At 34.7% G+C, this 25,467-nt stretch overlaps 1 protein-coding gene across 1 annotated transcript; it reads left to right on the top strand.

Moving 5' to 3' along the window:
* Nucleotides 1–953: 953 nt before the first annotated feature.
* On the top strand, nt 954–24,859 carry Smp_170750 (putative paired box protein pax-6; the record flags this gene model as incomplete). Its single annotated transcript, XM_018797435.1, has 6 exons — nt 954–975; nt 3,309–3,655; nt 16,029–17,394; nt 19,338–19,934; nt 21,590–22,035; nt 23,531–24,859. 6 exons carry the CDS (start codon nt 954–956, stop codon nt 24,857–24,859), a joined length of 4,107 nt encoding a protein of 1,368 aa, XP_018652477.1.
* Between the last annotated feature and the right edge of the window lie 608 nt (nt 24,860–25,467).

Here is a 25,467-nt window from a genome sequence, read left to right as displayed (position 1 = left end):
TTTTGTCTACAATTATCTTCACTACTCTCTATGGATGAATTATCCATATTCAAAGTGTTTAGTCCTACAATACAATAAAGTAAGGCAAAGTAATAATAATAATAATAATAATAATAATAATAATAATGAACGTAAATGAGTGTCCAAAAATATCGACTACACACAACTAGTTTGTTTAAATTGATATGGATCATAATCAGTTGACTCATGATTTCAACTATGGAAATATTGAAATCTCCACAAAACCCCTTTTGATCAATATTAATTTAAACAAACTAGTTGTGTGTAGTCGATATTTTTGGACACTCATTTACGTTCATTATTATTATTATTATTATTATTATTATTATTATTACTTTGCCTTACTTTATTGTATTGTAGGACTAAACACTTTGAATATGGATAATTCATCCATAGAGAGTAGTGAAGATAATTGTAGACAAAAACTCAAAAGAGGTAAGGTACTACTCATTATGAATTAAATAGTTTTGATTGCCTTTTATTTATGTATACATTTTGTATTGAATAGTGAAAGTATTAGGATGTATTTATATGCAAATAAGAGAAATAAAATTTTGGGGGTTTATATTACTCACTAAGCAATGATCAAGAATACAGGTCGGAACAATGTTGGTAAAGTATGAGAACCATACATGGAATACTTCATTTGCAAGTTTCCATCATTCATTTTTCACATTCTACATAATTCTTTCGACTCCCTGTTCTCTTCAAGTCAGGCTTCATAACCTTCTGATGCCAGGGTTTCCAATTCCTATCGATGTTACATACTATTCATGTTGACAGACATAAGTAGCATGCACTGCATTATTATTGAATAATCTTTCACATGAATAAAGAACCAGAATTTAGCTAACCGTACAGAGAAACATAATTTACAAATCACTTTCTATTCAATTAGAAAGAATATTTTTGATTAAAATGCAGTTTTATGTATGACGGTTAGCAGGAATAAAAGTTAGTGTTTCACACGTATGTCACAGTCACATGAAGCTTAAGAAATAGTACTGCCAGAAGTGTAATCTTACTTACTTACACCTGTTACTCTCAATGGAGTATAGATCGCCGACCAACATTCTCCAACCCACTTTGTCCTCCGCCTTCTTTTCTAGTTCTATCCAATTCTTGTTCATTCTTCTCATATCTGCCTCCAATTCTCGGTGTCATGTGTTCTTTGGTCTTCCTCTTCTCCTTTGACCTTCAGGATTCCATATGAGGGATTGTCTTGTGACGTAGTTGGGTGATTTCCTCAATGTGTGTCCTACCCACTTCCAGCGCTTCTTCCTAGAAGTGTAATCTAGATTGAATACAAATTTTAAAGAATCCACTGGAAAGTCGATGAATGAGCGAAATTATCATGTAGAATTATAATGGTGACCAACTAGTATATAAACATTCTCAACAAGGATTATACTGATAAGTATTAAATAAAGGAATGTCTGATATTCCAAACAGAAGTTCCTGAAAAACAATTCTCATCAGGTGTTGTAGATTATCATCGTTTTTGCGAAAAAATTTCCTGGAAAGGGGAAAAAGATCATTTCTTTGATTCCATACAACTATTTCTCAACTCATGAAGTATGATCCGGCTAAGATCAAAAGACTGGATAACAATAAAGTGTACTGATATTGAATATTTTGTGAACATAATCTCAATAGATGTACATCTAGTATCATGAAAACAATGAACAAAATTTTTCGAGCTCAACAATCTTACCGAACCTCAATCATCTTAATGCAATGTTCGACACTCATCGTTAATTTAATGGTTGAATTCATGAGTAGATTAAAGCTAAACCACTATGGAAAACCTGAAAGCACTGAACGGCCATTTCGTCCTAGTAAGAAGCTGTGACCAGTAGAGTTCAATCATGTCTGTTGTCAAGCAGTCACTCACTGAAGACAATGGTAGATGATGGCGCAATTTCATGGATTGGATGAAGTTAGATATTAACACCAGTTAAGTGATCCATAGGTTAAGCGTTTACGCGAGAGGCTGAAGGTCCTAGTTCCGAATGCCGCGTGGAGGTTCGTGAATGCACACTCCTGACCAGTCCTATAATAGGACGAAGCGGTCGATCAGTGCTTCGAAATTTTTCAGGGTGATCTAACATTGATCAATTCATGAATCCAACTATTCAATTACTCCAATCTCCTCAAAACCCTCTTTCTGAACATAAAATTAATTTAGTCTTTATCGATCCACTTCTATTTTAATAACTGAAATCATATTCTTTTGATCTAGTAGAATGTTTGAATAATGAGATAAGATTTAAACAGTTAATCATAATGGGTTAACTGAATCATTCAGTCAATAATAAATAATAAACTCTAATTAGTAGGTCAACAATCTTCTTAAAGATATACATTTTAATCCTTGTTACCGAGTTACAATGAAATATCGTTTAATGCTTAACCTCTAGACCACTAAGTCGGCCGGCATCCAACGGTGTTAATGTCTAACTTTAACCAATCCATGAAATTGAGCAACCGTTCACCATTGTCTTCAGTGATTTACTATTTCACAAGAAACCCGGTTGAACTCCACTGCTTCAACTATAAAATTATTAAAATCTCCCCTTTCTAACAAATTATGATATGTCACTATCATCAAAATGAATCTGAAGAATTCTTCTTTGTTAAAAGATTGAAATCGGTCTATAAGAATTCCTCTTTGATTTAGTTTTCATGTTAACTGGAACTCGTTAGTAAGCTGTGCATTACCAACTTGATCCTGTCTGTGGGATCAAAAATCCACGCTATACATAGTTCGTTAGTCAAAAAAAAGTCATGATTGAACTATTCGTATATCGACTGATTTATTCAACGATCAAATGATAGAATTTTTTAATACATAGTCCTTCTAATGAAGTAAGTAAGTAAGTTAGTAAGTAGGTAAGTGAGTGAATGAGTTAGTGAGTGAGTGAGTGAGTTAGTGAGTGAGTTAGTGAGTGAGTGAGTGAGTGAGTGAGTGAGTAAGTAAGTAAGTAAGTAAGTAAGTAAGTAAGTAAGTAAGTAAGTAAGTAAGTAAGTACAATCTTACTTACTTACGCCTGTTACCCCTCATTGAGGAGTATAGCCCAAGCATCAGTATTCTCCATTCAACCCTGTCCTGGGCAATCCTTTCCAGTTCGTCCCACAGTGGTGCTAAAAAGAAAACATTAAAACATTGACAAGGTATCAATAAGTTAGATGAACATTCAAAATATCTTCAAGAATCTCTATTTATTTTTATACTATTCATACTGATTATCATTTCTTTTATCATATTCACTTATTTTTTGTCCAAGGACATTCAGGTGTAAATCAATTAGGTGGAATGTTTGTTAATGGTCGACCATTACCAGATACAACACGTCAACGTATTATTGAATTAGCACATTCCGGTGCACGTCCATGTGATATATCACGTATATTACAAGTATCTAATGGTTGTGTATCCAAAATATTATGTCGTTATTATGAAACTGGTTCAATTCGACCAAAAGCAATTGGTGGTAGTAAACCAAGAGTAGCAACAAATTTAGTTGTATTAAAAATAGCTCATTATAAAAGAGAATGTCCATCCATATTTGCATGGGAAATACGTGATCGTTTATTACAAGAAGGTATATGTACAACAGAGAATATACCTAGTGTAAGTTACATATTCTGTTTTTATATATATAATGATGAATATAAATTTTTCAATCTTATCATAGTTAGAAATTGATCGAAGTAATGAATGAGAACTGATGAGTTTTAGTCCAGTTACCTTGAGATATGTTGAGTACAGTTGAACCCATCTTTTAGTGTTGAGTCGTAAGTATATACTGATGAAGATTGATGAGCTAGAGCCGATACAATTAGTTGATGGCTTTTGTGATCGAAACTTGATTTCAAATCATACAAATCTATTCATTACAAATTGTCTAACCAGGTCTGTTGGGAGATATCAAATCACTGAAGACAGTGGTGAATGGTTGCTCGATTTCGTGGATTGGTTGAAGTTAGACGTTAACACCGTCGGATGTCAGACGGCTCAGTGGTCTACAGGTTAAGCGCTCGCGCGCGAGACTGATAGGTCCTGGGTTCGAACCTCTCGTGAGGCGGGATCGTGGATGCGCACTGTCACTGAGGAGTCCCAAAACAGGACGAAACGGCCGCCCAGTGCTTCGAGGTTTTTCATGGTGGTCTAACTTCAATTGACTTATGATTTCAATTATATAAAATTACTAAAATCTCCACAAAAACCCCTTCTGATATGTTAAAGTAGATAAACATACATTATATGTATTGTATCTATGAGAAATGAACTTATTAAAACAAGATTTCGTTTTTAATGGTTAGAAGTGAAATTCGTGTACTTCTGATCATCAACTAGGCAACGATTTCAATACAATCAACCTTGACTTTGATTTCAATCTTCAAAGATTTAAATGATTAGGGTATTATGTGTTAATGTAGAGGGATTATTTTAAAGATAAGTTATTACGTAATAGATCACTTCACTCATAGATTGAATGGCTTATATGTAAACATTTAAGATAACTTGATTATTATATATCATTATGTGTACATAGATTTATCACTATGTTCCCAAGATACTGACTTGCTCTGTCATCATTTTACTTGAGAGATTATTCTAGTCAATACTATTTCTAATGACAAGAAAGAAAAAATCATCAACTTCGGATTATTCTAGATGAAACTCAATAACAAGATATGTCAGAAACATTATTGATGACTCTATACGCACACTTCAGTCAGTCAGTCAATTACAACGTAGAACTTCGTAAGTATGTACGTGCATCAGTTCGAATTGCCATACCACATTAGCACAGAGACGCAGTTGTCGATTCAAATCCCATAGTGGTAGAGGTAGTAAGAGTATAAACAGTAATCGGAAAGATTAGGGTTTGAAGATGTTATTGAAGGAGTATAGTCCAGTGAAATAAATTTGGAAAGAGAAAAAAGATAGAAACATGAAGAATTCAGAAGATTGGAATTTGGTAGAACATAAAGAGTGGATACACCTTCGCCATTGCAAACGATTTTGAGCCATGTCATTCTAGGTCTCTAACTATCGATTCCTATCATCTCGCGAATCCCAACCAGGTAGTCTACACCTACCAACATGGCTCAATCCACTTGTCAGTGACTTCATGGATTTGTGCCACGTTTTGGTCTGGCCCCCCTAGCTTTCTTCCAACCTACTCCTACACCATAAAACATTGCACGTCGGGGCAGTTGGTGGTTGGGCATACGTAACATGTGTCCCTGCCATCTCAACTGATGAAGTTTCACTACTTCATCAATCGATTTGCCATCCTTACCTAGTACCCGTTTCCTAACAACTGCATTACTTACTCGATGGTCCCAGGATATACGAGCAATGCTTCGAAGACACCTATGATCGAATACTAGTAGCCTACTTACTTACTTACGCCTGTTACTCCTAATGGTGTATAGGCCGCCAACCAGCATTCTCCAACTCACTCTGTCCTGGAATACTCAAATCCATTCATATCAACATCTTGATTGAAAAGTAACTCTGAAACTATTTGATGTTTTACTATTGAACAAGTAAATCATACAAAATTGTTAGGAAAATATTAGTTTTATTAGTATTTAATTCATGGATCCATAAGTTCCAAAGAGCATAAAACTTTTTTTCTTTTTTAGACTTCCTGATGTGTTGTGATTTCAGTAAATGATAGCATTGAAATCAAGACGAAGAACTAAAAAATTACACTAGATTACAAATAGTGATTGATAGTGTATATGATAATGATTTGGCTGTCATGATATAAATTTTAAGTATCAAGTCTTATCAACACACGTTTAAGAGAGATTAATCAAGCGTTCGCAAATGAAACCCTAGGCTCTGGGTTTGAATCCTGAGTTCAGGATCGTGGATGCCTACTACTGAGGAGTCGCATAATAACATGAAACGACCGTCCAGTGCTTCCAGGTTTTCAATGGTGATCTAACATTAATCGGTTCATGATGTCAATCAAACTATACAACTATTGAAGATCTTGTTAACTCACTCAGTGGTTAGATGAGGTCTCCCTCACAGTAAAACATTAAGATACACCTCATCAACTAAGCCAATAAAAGAATGTTTTACGTATCTCCAACGACAGTCTTTCTTGAAGTGTAATGCTGATTATGGTAGAGATCTAGTGACAGCTAAATAGAAAGTTGCCATCGATCCATTAGGTTTGTAACTATTAAACTGATCTATGTAAGTGGATGTAGACCACTCAACTGGAGACATTGGATGGTATAGATAAGAATCAGTCACAATAGCACAGATGCATTCCCCTTTTGTTTTCCTTATGGATCTTAAGTTTCCTTACTCCTTCTCATATACCTTATCAATTCTCTTTTTCAAAAGAAACATTCAGTTGAACATGGAAAATTAGTTCAATTGTCTGATTTCATGAAACATCCTTGTAATTTGAGCATTTAAACAAAACACTTTACTTTTACAGAAGAAAAAAACGAACAAAAGAATGTTCATTTGGTTTCGATGATAAATTTAAAATTTACTCATAAATATCTTGAAGTTGATAAACACGTATGCGCACTGCTGAGGAGTCACACAATAGGACGAAACGGCCGTCCAGTGTTTCCACGTTGTCCTTGATAGTCTAGCTTCAACTGACTCATGATCTCAATTCTATAAAATTACTAAAATCTCCACAAAAGCCCTTTCTAAACATGGAAAAGTCAGTTAGCTACAAGGTAGGATCAGGAATATATATGCATCGATCCACGTTGCCACACCTCATCAACACAACAAGATGAACATCAAATTCATAGAAGTAGTTACTTGAGTAGTAGTATTATATAAAAGAAAGATTGTGTATAAGGATATAATACAAGAAGAAATAATTAATTTGTTGGAAGAGAGGTATAAAGTAATCTTAGTCTGATGGTTTGAGGGAAGACAGAGAGTGTATACACGTACGCCATTGTGATCGTTTCTCAGCCATGTTACACAGAGTCTTCAACCATTGATTATGATAGTTACGCGGACCTCAACCAAGTAGTCTACATCTATCAACATGACTCAGATCAGAGGTTAATGACTTCGACGACTGATGCCACGTTTTGGTTTTGCCTCCCCTAACATGGATAAAGTACCACGCAATATATGAAAAAGATTTATATATATCAACATGTTGTATATTAATGTCAATGAAAGTATTAGTCAAAAATGCCAAGATTAATCCTGAATGTTCTCATATCTAAAATCAATATTTAGTTTATAATCCTGACAGAAATCGGTCAATCAGAAACCAATACAAGATAGAAGTATAGTTATTCATAAGGTGTACTGATAATAATAATAACAATAGCTCAGCAAGCAAACAAACAACTAACAATACCATACGTGGCATTTCAACAACCACCTCCGGAAATCAGATTTCGAATAGAAAGTTTTTTTTCTTTTCTTCATCCAAAAAAACGCCACATAGAAAGGGATAAACACTCGAAGAGATTGATAATATAGGTGTGTGTGTGTGTAAATGTGTGTCGGGTACTTGTATTCTCATCAAACCTTTTTTGTATAAACTTGAAAAGACAAAAGAGTTGGACATTTTCTTTTATTTGTTCATTAACACAGGAAATAAAGAGAAATGATGTAGGTGTTTCTTTTTTACGACAATTACAGGAGAATAATTTGAGCAGAAAATGTTTTCAAAGGAAAACATACAACAACAACAACAACAATAACAGCAACGACGACGACGACAACGACAACAATACCATAGATAATAATGACACTAATGAGAACAATAATATCATCGACGTGGAAAATAAACAGAAATTAATTTTTTTTCAAGAAAAAAACCTTGAAAATAAAAAAGAAACTAGAGGGGGGAGAGTTTCTTCCTCGTATTCATCTATCTCAATGACTTATACTATGTATAGATCAGAAGGGTTTTTGTGGAGATTTCAGTATTTTTATAGTTAAAATCATGAGTTGATTGAAGCTAGATCACCATGGAAAACCTGTAAGCACTGGACGGCCATTTCGTTTCATTATGCGACTCCTCAGTGGCAGTGCGCATCCACGATCTCGCCTCACGAGATTCGAACCCAGGACCTAACAGGCTTGCGCCAGGGCACTTATACTATGTATAATAAGATTTAGATATAGTATTTTTATTCAAATTAAGTAATGAATAATGTTCTTCATTAAAGTTATTTTTCATGTTTTCGGTTTATTGAATATCATGATGAAGATAATTCGAACCTAGTACCTTTCGCTTCAAACGCTATCGCGTGATCCACTCAGCTACATCCAGCTGACGTGTCCCAAATAGGACAAAACGCGCGTCCTGGATTTCACTGCTAGCCACTGTCTATTTTTGCTTATAAAGACAATGTTTGTTATCAGATTTTGATTGAACTTTGTTCTCTGAACTAGATGGTTTGGTCTTCTGAACAACATCATCAGTACAAATTTCGGGTAGAAGTGAAGTGTTCAAGTTTCTTCGGATATGGTTCACAGCTTGTCCTGTAGACTTTAATGTTCATCGGTTCTTCTTGACCTATAAATGATGAAAGCTTCACGACCAAGCTATCTAACTCAGAAAATAAAACACCATCAAAATCATCCATCTGAGCTACAAATCTTCTTCACCATTTGTTATCAGATATAAACTATAAATTTTTAAAATTATCAGAAGGGGTTTTGTAGATATTATAGTGATTTTAATAGTTGAGATCATGAATCATTTGAAGTTAGACCACCATGGAAAACCTGAAAAACACTGGACGGCCATTTCGTCCTATTGTGGCACTCCTCGTCAGTGCCCATCCAAGATCCTGCCTCACGAGATTCGAAACCAGGACCTATCAGTCTCGCATGAGAGCGCTTAACCTCTAGAACCACTGAGCCGACCGGCATCCAACGGTGTTAATATCTAACTTCAACTAATCCATGAAATTGAGCAACCATCCATCATTGTCTTTAGTGATTTACTATATCACAACAGACCCGATTGAACTCCACTTGTCACTGCTTCTCATTGGACTATAAATATTAGTTAACGCTTTACTAAATCGAGTTGACTCACACTCCTTCTTCATTAGGCGTTACTTCGCTTCGCTCATTTCTCTTCGCTTCGTCCCTCTGATTGTCTGTCCAGATCAATGGATGTACACAATATATGTTTTCAAAATTTCATCGTCGTATTTGACTTATTTAATTCCGTTATTCACTAACCCGATCTAAGTTAACGATTATATAAGAGGATTAGCGATATGTATATTCCGACAGAAATGAAACGATGTTAGACCAACAATTGAAAACCTGGAAGTACTTGGTTGCCGTTTATGTGTTCACTAGTGACTGGCTTCAAGATGGATTTCCTGGAGTTCTATTGAGAAGTGTCTAGTGTGAGGCAGTTACTCACTGAAGACAATGGAAAACGGTTGCGTAATATCGTGGACTGGTTAAAGTTAAACATTAACACTGTTGGATGTCTGTTAAGTTATCTAGAGGTTGAGCGTTTACACGAGAAACCGAAGGTCGTGGTTTCGAATCTCGTGTAGAGGGTTGTGGATGTTCACTCCTGAGCAGTCCCATACTAGGACGGGACGACCGTCCAGCGCTTCCGGGTTTTCAATGGTGGTCTATCATTCTCTATTAGTTTATTTTTAAGTTATGAACTCCTGTTAGTTACTACTGATTTTGTAAAAGTATACAGTAAAATGGTTTGCTCAAATTTTATTACAGTTTGAAGATAGTTATTATCACGAATTGGTTATGGACTAAAAAGCTGTTAAAAATCAACAATCAATAGATAATACATACTGTTCTTAGTTAAAGAATGAGTGAAAAATAGGAAGCGCTGAACAGTTGTTTTGTCTTAGTGTAGGACTTCTCAGAGCTGCCCACCAGAGGTCAAAATCTGGGCTCTTAGGAATCAAGATAAGCGGCTAACCTTTAGACTAGTGCCCTGTCATTTAATTGTCCAATGCTTCCAGGTTTTCAATAATGGCGCATCCATGACCTCGCCTCGCACTGTTGAGGAGTCCCATAATAGGACGAAACGGCCGCCCAGTGCTTATAGGTTTTCCATGGTGGTCTTACTTCAATCAACTCATGATTTCAACTATGAAAATACTGAAATCTCCACAAAACCCCTTTTGTTAAATATATAGAGTTGACAAACATTTGCTACAAATAAATGAAGCATATAATTCTCACTGTTTATGAACATATGGTTATCCTTATTGGTGTACAAGCAAAATCCAAATATTGCGTGCAACTAAGAAATTTGCGTTCCCCTCGTTTTTTTTGTTTTTTTTTTAAAGAATCTCTCTCCCTTTGTATATGTGAGTGTGTGTGTGTGTTTCTATGAATAGACGTTATTAGTAAGTAAGTTAAAGTATGAGAGGAAAGAATGAAAGAGAAATGAAAAAAACAAAATGATTGAACCTTAAAGAGAACCTTTTTTTAGACAGACCAACTGAATTCAATTCAAGTTATCCTTGTCTATTTTGCTCGTTTATTTGTCCACAGAGAAAATTACATTTCCCGTTCATAGTTTAGTTTCATCATACTTGAAGTGAAGAAAATTTATGCCTGAATAGGAATTTAAGTAGTATGTATATATCCATATATCTTCTACACAACAGACGCTAAAATTTTTTTTGGGTACATCTCAATAATAATGAGATGATGATGACCCAATGAATTTGTCTAATTACACTTAAAGTTACCCGTATACGGTACCTATAGGCCATGAGGAGACAATTAAAACAATAGAGAATCTTTAAATCAAGATTCTATCTCGATCAATAATAATAATATTAAAACAAGAGAATCAAAGTGTAAAGATTTCCAGTAGAATAAACTTGAGTCTTGCGAATATATAGCAGAGGGGTGTAGAGTAGAAGTAATCAATGATTTGATCCATAGTTTTAACTAATGGAGTCCAACTATATCAGATGTGAGATAGTTATCTACCTCAGGCAATAGATAAGAGTTACGCTAAATAATTAAGTGATTAAAGTTAAACATTCATACTGTTGAACATAGATTCAGTGATATAGAGGATAAACGTTCAAACTCAGGACTAAAGGTCGTTGGTTTGATTCTTGGAAGTGTTGTCATAGATGCCCAGTGCTAAGGAGTCCCATACTAGTCTGGAATAACCATCCGGTGCTTCACTGTTTTCAATCGTGATCTAACTAAGATTACTTTGTGATTAAAACGATGTAAATAGTTTTAAGTTAGTATGACCATTTTCTGTTTTATCTTGTACTGTATGTTTGAATTTCTTACAAGTATATCAACGTATCACAGTGTAAAATGAGAATGATATGAAAAGTTCTATTCCAAATGATCATACCTAGATGTAACTAATACAGACCATAATTTACTTACACTCCTAAGTTGTATGTTGTTCTGGTGATATATATAGGTTGCAGCTTTCTTATTGATAAATCTGATTTCACATAAGGCATTAGTGTTTAGGTGTCAGTTAACATGTTACATAGCTATATTTTAGAATTATACTTTTAATTTAGTTGCCGTTAACAACTATTATTATTATATAGTTAGGATCATGAGTCAATTGAAGCTAGGTCACCATGGAAAACCTGGAAGCACTGGATGGTCGTTTCTTCCTATTGTGGGACTCGTCAGAAATACGCATCCATGATCCCGCCTCTCGGGATTCCAACGCAGGACCTAACAGTCTCGCGTCAGCGCACTTAACCGATAGGCCACTGAGGCGGTATCCAACAGTGTTAATGTCTAACCTCAACCAATCCACGAAATTGGGCGACCAACATCCATTGTACTGAGATAGATACCTGTCTCTACCTGACATGGATTAGCTCCACTGGTCACGACCATATGCTTACTAGTGACTGGCTCCATGAGGTAATTCCTGGAGTTCTACTAAGAAGTCTCATGATCTTAATTACATAATATTACTAAAATCTCCACAAAAACCCCATTCTGATAACTATTATTATTGTTTAGCACATATCATTTATAATACATTTTAAGGAATGATCCATAGTTGATTTAAGTTTATGCTGATTATTTCAACTGTTCTTGTGTTTATCAGTGATTAGACTAAGTTACTAGATGTATCTTAGATGTATCTTTTTTGTGATGTAGCATCTGAAATAGCTTATTGGTTAGCGTTTTTTTATCGAGTTGGTTTTCTACAGGATGGGGTCCCTCCTCCTTTACCCGGGCTTGGAACCGGCAGTAGCCCTAGGAGGAGCTACAGGCAGAGTTAACATCTGAAGTAAATAAAACTGAAATGATGATTATTTAAATCTATCTATCTATCTATCTATCTATCTATCTATATATATATATATATATATATATATATATATATCAGTCGGTCAGTTACAACGTAGGATCAGGTACATATATATGAATCGATCCAAGTTGCCACACCTCATCAACGCAACAAGACGAACACTGAATTTGTAGAACTAGTTACTTGAGTAGTAGTATTATATAAAAGAAACATTGTGTATAAGGATATAATACAAGAAGAAAGAATTAGTTTGTTGGAAGAGAGGTATAAAGTAATTTTAATCTGACGGTTTGAGGGAAGACAGAGAGTGCATACACGTGAGGTATTGTGATCGATTCTGAGCCATGTTACCCAGAGTCTCGAACCATTGTTTACGATAGTCGCACAGACCCTATTAGTATATGTGAATTGAGGTCATTTTAAATGAACCAGGTTTTATAAACACATGCATGACAATGATGACAGATCTCCCTAAGCTATGGTATGATCGATCAATACCTAGTGGTCTAATAACTTGAAGCTCATTATGAGACCTGAATGTTTCATATTCAAATCTTGGATGTAAATTTGTGGTCAGTCCAATACTAAGAAGAAATAGTTATTCATCTAAACGCGATGGCATTTGAAGCGAAAGGTACTGGGTTCGAGTCCTACAGTGAACGTCAACTCTGAGATACAGGTACATCCAGCTGAAGAGTCCTAAATAGAACGAAACACGCATCAAACTGGATTCCACTACTAGCCAATATCCATCTTTGCTTACAGTTATTCATCTCGTACTTTCTGGTTTTCAATAGCTCTCCTTTTAAGTTTCATACAGTTTAGATTAACCTCCGCACACATATTTAATATGAATTTCGAAACGTCAATTACAAATAAATTTTTTACTCAGAAGGGGTTTTTGTGGAGATTTCAGTAGTTTTATAATTGAAATTATGGGTCAATTGAAGCTAGACCACCATGGAAAACCTGAAAGCACTGGATGGTCGTTTCGTCCTATTATGGGACTCCTCAGTGGCAGCGCGCATCCACGATCCCGCACTCGCGAGGTTCGAACCGAGGACCTACCAGTCTCGAGCCAGAGCCCTTAACCGATAGACCACTGATCCAGCATCCAATGGTGTTAATGTCTAACTTCAACTGATCCACGAAGTTGAGCAAACGTTCACCAATTGTCTTCAGTTAGTTCCTATCTGACAATAGGACGAGACAGCCGTCCAGTGCTTCCAGGTTTTCTTTGGTGATCTAGCTTCAATTGACTCATGGTTTAAACCTTTTACTCAAATACCAGTTTTATACAACAACAAGAGTCGACTCTCTTTTAAAACTCAACAAAAAAAGTTAAGTATCTAATCGATGTCTTTACAACAGAAGATAGGGAATAAGAACAAATAGTAACAATGATATAATAAGTTAATTGATTCCTTTTTTAATCTATCATTCATTTTGTACTTCTAATTGCATACAAACTCATTCTTCAACTTGATCTTGTCTTTTTTTTCTTTTTTCTTTTGATTTGTGACATTTAGATCATCAAATTTAACCTTTTTCTCTCTCCCCCCTCTCTCTCTGTGTCTTCGTCGTCTTCGTCTTCTTCTTCTACTGTTCTTATTCATTACACATATAGAATCATTCAAGCGTTCAATGTCATTATTTACTAATAATACTTATTATTAATAAAAGAAATGGTTTATAAATGGCGGTAAAATGAAATCACTATGATCTATTCAGTGTTCTTTTTTTTGGAAATGTATCATTATTTAAGAAGATTTTCATCAAAGTAATAGGGATGATAGATTTGTTATGTCAAGTGTTGTTGTTGTTGTTGTGTTTTTTATCCCCCTTGAATAGTAAAGATGAATTAAGATGTGGACATTGATAAAGCTAGAAAAAAAACAACAACATCGAAGGGTATTCACATCTTGTTATGTTCATGTCAGATAGGTTTTTTCTTTATATATTGTGGATGAAATGATTTCGAGTGCTTTTAGATATATGAAGGTGGTTGGCACTTGTCTGTTGTCTAAATAATGTAACGATACTTCTTCTAAAAGTACCTGAAAGGCGAATTGGGTGAGGGATATGATTAACAACCTAGAAGCGACTGAAGAACCCGAATGACTGTGACTTGAGACCAGTCATACGGCGCTTATGTGAGTAGTTTTGAAAATATATTACCTCTATAATTTAAATCCCTTACCTCTTCTGGCTGGAACCCTTCAAAAAAAGTAAGATGAACTATCATTACACCCGTTTATTCCTAACCTATTCTTTCTATTGTGAGAAGACAAGATCTCTACAGACTTTGGTTATTTGAGGCAAACACTTTATTGTTGTTGTGCTGCAGTACAATTAACAGTATGACTGCTAACGGAACTTGAGTCTTTGCTATTGGTGTTACTGTCCTCAAATCTATTTTTCTGTCTTGGTATGATATTAAGTAACGTATGTTCTCGACTCTCTGAGCTAAGATCATATGTGTGTGTGTTCCAAACAACATAGCTCAAGTGAATCATTGTGCTAAGCAACCACCAAGATAAGGTAACTATTACGGTTTGGTTTTGCTAATGTACTATGTGGTGGTAGAGTAGAATATGTAACATATGCTATCTTGACCATGACTAGCTAGTCAACTAGCATCCAACCAACAAATCTTGTGCAGAATGGAACCAGTGGACAATGGAATCGGCAAATAGAGCTATCTAAGAACCCGTAACCGTTACATGAATGATTTGCTTTGTCATTAAACCCCAACTTGTATGAAACTTCGGTTTATAATTTTCTGTGTTCAACTACTTAACATCATGTTTTTAGACAATATATCATTCTGGCAATCGATTTCAACGAATTAGTTGAAATACATTATCTGAACACAAGAATCAAAATAGATGCTTTTAAATCTTTCGAAATAACGATTAGACATAACACTTCCGATCTTCTTCAATGTGCTGATATTGTAGGACTCCTCAATAGTGCACATCCACGATCTAGCCTCACGAGATTCAAGCCCAGGACCTATCTGTCTCGCGCGCAAACGCTTAACTTCTAGACCACTGAGCCGGCCGGCATCCAACGGTGTTAATGTCTAGCTTCAACCAATCCATGAAATTGAGCAACCGTTCACCATTGTCTTCAGTGAGTTACTATCTCACAACAGACACGATTGAACTCTTTAATTAATCAATCCTATGAAATTATTTACTTAATCATTTTTCTATACTTGAAACTCCTTATATTAATGAGTTAGCTGAGCTTCTACAAATTAAAATACATTCAACTTTATTTATAAACAGTTTAAAACTAGTGTGATATATCCTACTGATATCGATAGATATAAGTAGCATGTATCATCAATTGTAAGTGAAATGCTGGGCGGCAGAAGGTCAAATAGATCGAAGAGAAGAGAACGAGAACAGAGAGTGATGAGTGTGGAAACGAAAGAATAATCAAATTTGAGATGATTGATTAGTTCTCAAATTTGACTAAGGCATTCTATGATTATGCGTTCAAATTCATTCAGTTGTCCTGCTTGTTTGTTCTCATTCATTACACTAGCACTGGACAATTGTCCAACATTCCTTTGCCTTGAATAGTACTCCAGATGACGTCATATATTTACTAATCTTGAACAATAACCAGTTGTAGTTAGTATATATCTATATAAAGTATTCATTTGTGTATGTTTCTTCTCTGTTCCCCCTTTTCAACTTTCTACAGGTATCATCCATAAACCGTGTATTACGAAATGTATGTAATGATAATCAACTACCTCTTTCATTAGGATCAACTATTTCACAAAATGAACATAACAGTAATCATACTAATAATGCTAATCATACATTGAATTCTCTCATGAATATACAAACCATGCAGTCCCATGAACATTTACTACATCATGCTCATACACAAAATAATCCATTCAATTCACCGCTGAATCGAATGCCAATGGTTGATTTTCAATCTACTCATCTTAATCGTCTTATGAATCATTCTAACTTAAATAAACGAAATTATCCACTGCAATTAACTGTAAATCAAGTATCCTGTGAATTAAATATATCACCTCGATCACCACAAACTTCACCACCTCGATTTAATCATCCACAAACAGCAGCATTTGCTGCAGCAGCTGCTGTGGCAGCTGTTCAACAAAATTATCCACAAACTTCAACGATATATGATTCAATTGCATATCAAAATCGTTTATTTGATATGAATGGTATTAGTGCTACCACTACGATGACTACGACTACTACTACTACTACTACTACGACTACTACTACCACCACTATTACAGCTAGTAACAATAGTAGTATTAGTGATGTATCTTCAACATTCCAATCATCAACTAATATGTATGATACATTTTCCAATTTCTTACATCATACTAATTGGCCATCATGGTATAATACATCATCAGCAGCATCATCATTATCATCAGAATCTACTGGCAATCATACATCATCTATTCCTGTGGATACAAACATGAATATAAGAAATTATACCAATAATGGTGGTAATAGTAATTGTTTAACAGAAGCTGATGATGTCAGAGAACATTTAAATTATTGTAGTTTACCGAATTTCCATTTATCGAATGGTATAGATTGTGTTCAATTTCATCAATCTAATACAAACTTGAATAAAAGTAATAGTAAGGATAATACTACTAATAATAGTACTACTACTACTACTAATAGTAGTAGTAGTAGTAGTAATAATGAAGAACATATTTCGAATGGTTCTCATCACTCTTTATTATTATCAATGAATTTGCATAATAGGAATGTTTGTGAATTGAAGAAACCAGATCATTTATTACATCAAATGAAGCAGCAGCAACAACAAGAAGAACAACAACGACGACAACAGCAAGGACAACAGGAACAATCCCTTATAAAGAATAATTATGGTAACGATGACGATGATGATAAACATAATGAATTCAATTTACTTATGAGAAATTCATCAAAATTATATGAATGTTTAGATTCAGAAATTGAATTCCCTCAAGAGAATAATCATAATAATCCTTTAAACCATATTCCAATAGAATTGAAAAAGAAGGAGATAACAAGATCAGGTGAGATTGAAGATAAAGACGATATCAGTAGGATGAAACGGCCATCCAGTGCTTCCAGGTTTTCCATGGTGGTCTAGCTTCATTTGACTCATGATTTCAACTATATAAAAGTAGTATAAGCGAAGATGGACAGTGGCTAGTAGTGGAATCCAGGATGTGCGTTTCATCCTAATTGGGACTCGTCATTTGAATGTACCTGCATCTCAGAGTTGATGTTCACTCTGGGACTCCAACCCATTAACTTTCACTTCAAACGCCATCGCGTTATCCACCCAGCTACTGAGTCCTGATAGCCACTTGCATGTGCAATACGTTGAGGTTTAAATTCACTTGGTATTGTTTGTTTGAATCTTTCCATTGATTTTTTAGGACTGCAACTGATCAGTCTCTTATTGGCAAATGTGCATACAGTCCTAAGCATCAATGGGAAGATTCAAACAAACAATACTAAGTGTATATTAAAGTAGTATTATTTGTTTAAATTATAATGATTGATCACTGAATGATGAATAATGTTGATATTTATCTCCTGAAGGATTACATCTAACCATCTAACATTAAAAAAACATAGTATAAGCGATATTGAGTTATTTAGAGACCATCATGAACATCATAACTTAAATAATAAATATTGAATAGCACCATGGAAATAAGTAAATTCTTGACATTAGTAACTATTCAGTGGTCAATCAATTTGTATATAGTTGAATTCATGAGTCAATTGAAGCTAGACCACCATGGTAAACGTGGAAGCACTGAACGGTCTGTTTTGCGACTCCTCAACAGTGCGCATCTACGATCCCGCCTTGCGAGACTCGAACCCAGGGTCTATCAGTCTCGTTCCAGAGCGCTTAAGCTCTAGATCACCGAGCCGGCATCCAACAGTGTTAATGTCTAACTTCATTAACATTAACACCATTGGGTGCCGGCTAAGTTGTTTAGAGGTTAAACATTCACGCGCGAGATCGAGGGTCATGTGTTCGGATCCTGAGTGCAGTATAATTGATGCGCACTACTGAGGAGTCCCGTACTAAGACGAAACGACCGTCTAGTAATTCCAGGTTTTCTATGGTGGACTCGTGAATTCAACTACTAAAAAATTACTACAATTTACAAAAACCCCATTCTGATAATATATCTAATAAGCATATAGTTGTCATCAGTAAATACATTGTTAATTTATAGTAACATAAATCGATTTTGTCTTAAAACTTCCATGAATACGTCTTCATAAGAGCTTTGGTATTATAGACTCCCACTTGAATATTATCCAGTATAATGACATATAATCAACACTAAAGATCAGGTCTAATCAGATCGCTGCCAAATTTCCAGAAACCTAATGGATTTTTTCGATTCTAGCTAGCCATAGAAAGCTTTTCTATTTTCTTTCTGAAGCCAAAATAAATTTTAACGTTTTTAAATTCAGTACTTTTGTGATTGGAAGACTCGATCGTCAATGTTACTACCTTCTTGTAGCGGGAGTGTTGTTTACGAAATTGGGAGGACGAAAAGCGAATGTCCGGCACTTTAACCGGGTTGGTGGACACAGAAAGTCCACCTAGGGTAGTTGGAAAACCCTGATTACAAACCAATGGTGCACATGGGCTCCAGTATCCTGAAGGAACAAATGGCGTATGAATCAATCGTTGGTCACCAGCTACCATGGGACTGCATCTCCTCACGATGTTCCATTGCCTTGTGGATCAGAAATTTAGGTTGAAGGCTCTGGGTGTGACCCCCTAAGAAAACCACCTGCTTCGGTCTGGGCACCCGAACAGTATCACAGCCCTCACACAAATCAAATGAGATTTGTGTGGCGCATATTTATCTGGTGCTTCCTTGTACCAATATTTATGTGTTTCAATAAATAATGTTACTGGAACGATGAAGTCAGCTAATTCGAAGCCTAATATTGTTATATTTATTTCTTTATTATACAGATCCAATAATCCATTCAATAATGGAACATCAATTAGATCAGTCAAGACTAAATCTAGAATCATTCACAGTAATGAATTCACCTAATCAAACTTTTTTACAACAAAAAGCTCAATGTACTAAACAACAACTTTCAAACTCACACTACAATTCAGTTGGTACCACTATGACTACTACTGATAATATTAATAGTAGTAGTCGTAGTAGTAATAGTAGTACTCCTATTACTACCATTACCACTAGTCCTACTAATGATCTAGTTAAAATATGTTCAACCCCTATGGAAATATTAATGAAAACTTATGGTAGTAAAGATAATTTTTCAAAATTATCATCGAAACAGAATTTATTACAATTTACTAATCATTCACATTCACAACCACCACCACCACCACAGCAACACCAGCAACATACTACTAATAACTACTCGGATATCAATCATACACTACTTAATTCCTTAACATCAACATCAATCATGAATTCAATGGATCATTATCATCATAATCAACATAAAATAGATGGAAAATTAAATGATAATAAAAAACCAGGAAGAAATAGAACAACTTTTACACCGGAACAATTAGAGATACTTGAAGAAGGTAAATCTATTTCATATATATGTATCTAAGTGAATTGTCATGTTTAGGGTATATAAATCTCCTCTTCTCGTTAAAATACTTCTGTAAGGATGGCTCGTTGGCAAACTGAAGGAAGCCTTCAGAAGCCTAGAAAGAGCCGAAGACATTCTAGAATGTCGATGTGTAGCTTCTCTATTGGATGAATAAGAAGGGTCCCTATATGTTTATTGGCTATCCGAAATGATACTTTACTTTCAGCCAAAAACTATAAACACATGAGATTTTTGTACTATATTTGACACTGTGTTGGGAATAACATTCCTACTTACTAGTCTTCTGTCTTGCGGCATTGTGTGTTCGATCGTTCAAGTAGTTTATTAGTGCACGGCATAGCAAGAATCTAAAGCTTTAGATATAACAGCTTCCTATTTATGTCAATACAATTGTACGATTTTCGTATAGATTGCTTAAAACATGCATGGAAGTTCTTAGAAGTGATGTTTACAAGTACCTCATCGTTTTACACAAATAACTCCTATCAACACCTTACATATCAATGCTTATATGCATTACGATTACATATATATTCATACATAGTCGAAATTATGAGTCAATTGAAGCTAGACCATTATGGAAAACCTGGAAGCACTGGATGGCCGTTTCGTCCCATTGTAGGACCCCTCAGTAGCAGTGCGCATCCACGATCCAGCCTTGCAAGATTCGAACTCAGGACCTACCAGACTCGCACACGAGCAGTCCAGTGCTTCCAGGTTTTCCATTGGTGGTCTAGCTTCAATTAACTCATGATTTCAACCATATATGAAGCTTACTATAAAAAAATCGGCGAGAATATAATTTATGGACGACCTTTGAACGTATATTAAGTGACCTTGAGAAATGTTAGCCAGTATAGAGTCAAAATATATTATACAAAAGCAAATAATTAAAGTGGATACACTTCTTTTATATGGTCCAAAAACTTGTCAAGGTTAGAAAAAGGTTCCAAAATCGTAATGCATAAGGTAGAGGAACTCATGCATATGGCTCCATAATAGTTGGTCACTGGAACCATGATAAGGTCATAAAAACCCTCTCATCCTCGACCACATAGCTTCATTATTGTTTGTTTACTCCGGTTGTGTAAGTTGTTTTTTTATTATGGATATGTCCCTAGAATACTCATACCACTGAACAGCCGAAGCTTCAGTAACATCTGCGAATATTGCAACCAATGTTACTGGTGCTTTTATTATACATTTGGCGGCAATTATTATAATATGCCTTAGTCTCAATCTGGATCGAGCGATAAAGGTTCTTATTCTAGCAAACGTCTTCCTTCAATATATATTACATCGAAGGACAACATCACAGTAGTCTACACAAGGTCTACAAGTCATTTAATACTCGTAATTACAAATACAGGAACTACTTTGTAGTCTCCTTTGTTGTAGCCGCTTAATTGTGAAGTCTTCTCTAAAATTCTCTATGAACCGATCGTACATGAGCATCAGGTAATGAAATTGGCGCCGTGACCTTGAAATCCCTCAAACGAATCTGATTAACTCGTCCATAAATTATAGTCTCGCCAAAAAATCTTCACGAACAACCCCTCCCCCCACATATATATTCAGTTTATAATAATAATAACCGCTATTCTCATCTTTCTTCTCTCTTAGAATTTGAACGTACACATTATCCTGATTTAATAATTCGTGAACAATTAGCTGAATCAATGTTAATACCAGAATCCCGAATACAAGTATGGTTTTCAAATCGTCGTGCAAAATGGCGACGTGAAGGTAAAGAATTACATAATAATAAACAAGATCAATCTAATTCACCAAGTTTAGATGATAATAATCATAGTAATGATCAACAATATAATCAATATTCAATAATCAATAATAATAATCATCATCTTCATAATGAACAAACCAATCAACATTCTTCTTCTACTTCTTCGTCTACTCCTTCTACTTCTGCTTCTTCTTCTTCTACCTATTATGATTATCACCAGTTGATTATTCAACAAAATAAACAAAAACAAGAACATATAAATATGATTAGAAAAGAATATGGTAATATGAATTGGACTTATATGTCTACACCAATACATCATGAAGTAAGTTTATGTAAATGATGAATGATGATGTTAACAACTTAATTGCCTGAAGTCACAAACTTTTATAGGTAAAGATGGATAGTGGCTAGAAGTGGAATCCAGTTTGATGCGTGTTTTGTCCTATTTGAGACTCGTCAGCTGGATGTACTTGTATCTCAGAGTTGATGTTCACTATGGGACTTAAACCCAGTACCGTTCGGTTCAAACGCCATCACGTTATCCACTTAGCTTCTGAGTCCTGATTTTTAACCAACATATTGCAAATTCATATTTCACTTCATTAATCTCACTGTTTGGTTGATTAGCATTCGATCAGTACTAAGTAGGACTTTACACGCATGACATTGATCAACACCCTGTGATCAATCAATTGTGATTATATCTCAGTCCTACAGGAGTTTAGTCACGGCCCAGATATCTCAAAGGTAACATCTCTGACTGTGAAACTGGGTGACACGGGATTGAATCCGTCAGGGAGCACCAGTTCCCTCAAGATTACATATACACCTTGCTGACGAGTGCCATGTAGCAGGCAATTCGGGTCCAGGATTTGCTGTTTACCACCTCCAACCACCATCTTATCATTAGACCTTACACACAGACTAAAAACATCAAAACTGTATACATAAACTTCATATAAAAGTGTCTTGAAAAAAAGATGTAAATGAATACTAAGTGATTTCCTTATTCTTTTATTTTATGGTGAGATATATTAGACTTTAGCATATTCTTCCTCACAATCTAAAATCAACTTGTATATTTTTAAGTTTACATGATGAGCCAATCTTAGTTAGATAACTAATAAAAATCCGTAAATATTGATCAGTTGGTTTACTTTAGTATGAAAATCAATGGTGAATATCTATGACCACATAGGGGATTGAACTCCGGACCCCTAGATCATATGACGAGTACTTAACTTCCAGATCATTAAACTGCCATCTATTAATTTTTTATTCATAAGTCCAATTGATTCGTGATACTGAACAACCATTTTACAATGCCTTATCCTTGACATGAGCATGGATTCAGACTTGAATGTGGTCGTGAATGAGCATAGCTGAAGATTCGAACTGTAGGACGAATTAGCTGTCTAGTGCCTCCGTGTTCTTAATGGTTGTCTGGATAAGTTTAATCCGTAATGCAAACTATAAAACTCAGTAACCTCTCAATTTCCCTATTGTTGGAAAATGATAGAAATATTGATCTTTCATTATTCTAATCACTACAATACATGAACCATTTCATTACCTTGTGGTTCAGATTTGTTCTTTAGTTAAATAACTTTTTTTCTGGTTAGCGTTTTTATTAACGAGTTAGTTTTTCTACGGGATGGGGTCGCTAACCCCATACCCAACCCTCTTCCTTTTTCCGGGCTTAGGACCGGCAGTAGCTCCCGGAGGGGCTACAGCTGGAGTTGTTTTCTTTAGTTAATGAACATTATTTCAATAGCTTAAAATATTCTTTTTTGTTATTTCCCTAACTAATTTTTAAGCTTCCATCACCTAAGAAACTATTCAATTATTCTGAACCATTTGATACATTGAATGATATACCGCGCAATTCAAATTCAATTTCTAATAATGAAACAGGAACTTATACTATTTTAAATGATGTAACACGTTTAAATTCATTGACCAATACTCATTTAAATAAATTAAAACATACAGATAGTTTAAATGAAAATGGCTTGACAACAAAAATGGATATTAACAATACCATTACATTATTTAATCATTATAATGATACAGATCATAATGATGATCTAGATCAAAGACATATACAAAACATTAAACATGATCGTATATCAATGATAAATTCAGATTTTACTAAACTAAACTGTTTATCCTATAATAATCATTCATTAGAGACAATGAATTCTGAGAATACCATTACAAATAATCATAATAGTGATCATAATAGTAATAATCATATAAGTAGTTTAATGAGTAGTATACATACATTAAATAGAAATGATTCATTTGATCTAACTTCAAATCAAGAAAGACAAATTGATATAGAATTAATTGATAAAATACAATCAAATCATTTAGATTATCAACCAATATGGTTGAATTCGACAGATCAAATACATAATTATAAAACAGATACAATGAATCCTACATTATGGTATGGAATGACATATCCTCAACCAAGTACATTATCTACTGATTCTGGTATTGGTTCACCACCACTCCCACCACCATCATCATTATCATCGTCATCGTCTATGCTGTCTAATAATGGTATCATTGGTAAATCACCTATATCTATTGGATATGATAATGGATCAACTAATCGTCTGCTACCACAAATACTTCCTGATACATCGTCTCAATTATCTTCTATGGCTGTAGCAGCTGCAGCGGCTGTTGTAGCTTGGAATAATAACAATAATAATTCAAATTTTATTCACAATCAAACCGCAACACCTAAATCAACAATAACATCTAATGAATATGATGTCATATTGAATTCTCATGAATCTACACCGATTAATTATGGATATTTAGATAGAATTAATTCAGAATTTAATACTTCTACATCTTCAATGTGTGCACCACCTTCATGTTGTTCTACTTCCACTTCTTCTACTTCCATTTCTTCGTCTTCTCCGTTAGCCTCTACATCTTCATTATCATTATCACAATCATCAACTTCTTCATGTTCTACACATAATAACAATACTATAATTAATTTTGATTTAAGTAGTATAGTTTGTCAAACCCCTAATGTAAACATCAATACTAATGCTGATAATACTGATAATAATATAAGTAGTATGAATAACAGTTATTATGATTTTTCACGTTATTTTCATTAATTTATAAAAAAATGGATGGAAAAAGAGAAAAAATATTTCGTTTCATGCTTATTGTACTTAGTTACTTACCTACTTACCTACTTCCTATTTTGTTGCACATAAGTATCTAATGTTTACACACAATATTCCAGTTTTTTGGTGCAAATATTGAGTTACACTTTTGTAATTGTACACTCACAGATTGATATGTATCTATGTGAAAAGGGGGGTATACTAAAAAAGAAAAAAAAGAGAAAAATTATTTTGTTGTAAAGAAAAACAAGGAAAAGGGGAAACTAAATTTGTACATAGTAACGATGAATTATGAATGTGATATAATAGCTATTGTGAAATGATGCGGTTTCTCTTTTTTTTTCGTTTTCCATTTCATTTAATTGATAAACTGAAAAAAAACTGAAGAAAAACTTCACTTATATATATCATACCTTATATTTAAGATGGGTTCTATAAGTCTTAAGCAAATGAACATTCTCATTGTAAGCAAAGATGGAAAGTGACTAGCAATGGGATCCAGTTTGATGCCCGTTTCGTCCAATTTGGGACTGGTTAGCTGGATGTACCTGCATCTCAGAGTTGATGTTCACTCTGGGACTCGAACCCAGTACCTT

The sequence above is a fragment of the Schistosoma mansoni genome, chromosome 4 (assembly GCF_000237925.1).
Source record: "Schistosoma mansoni strain Puerto Rico chromosome 4, complete genome".
In the NCBI taxonomy this organism is placed as follows: Eukaryota; Metazoa; Platyhelminthes; class Trematoda; order Strigeidida; family Schistosomatidae; genus Schistosoma; species Schistosoma mansoni.
This window is presented reverse-complemented; position numbering and strand designations above follow the sequence as displayed.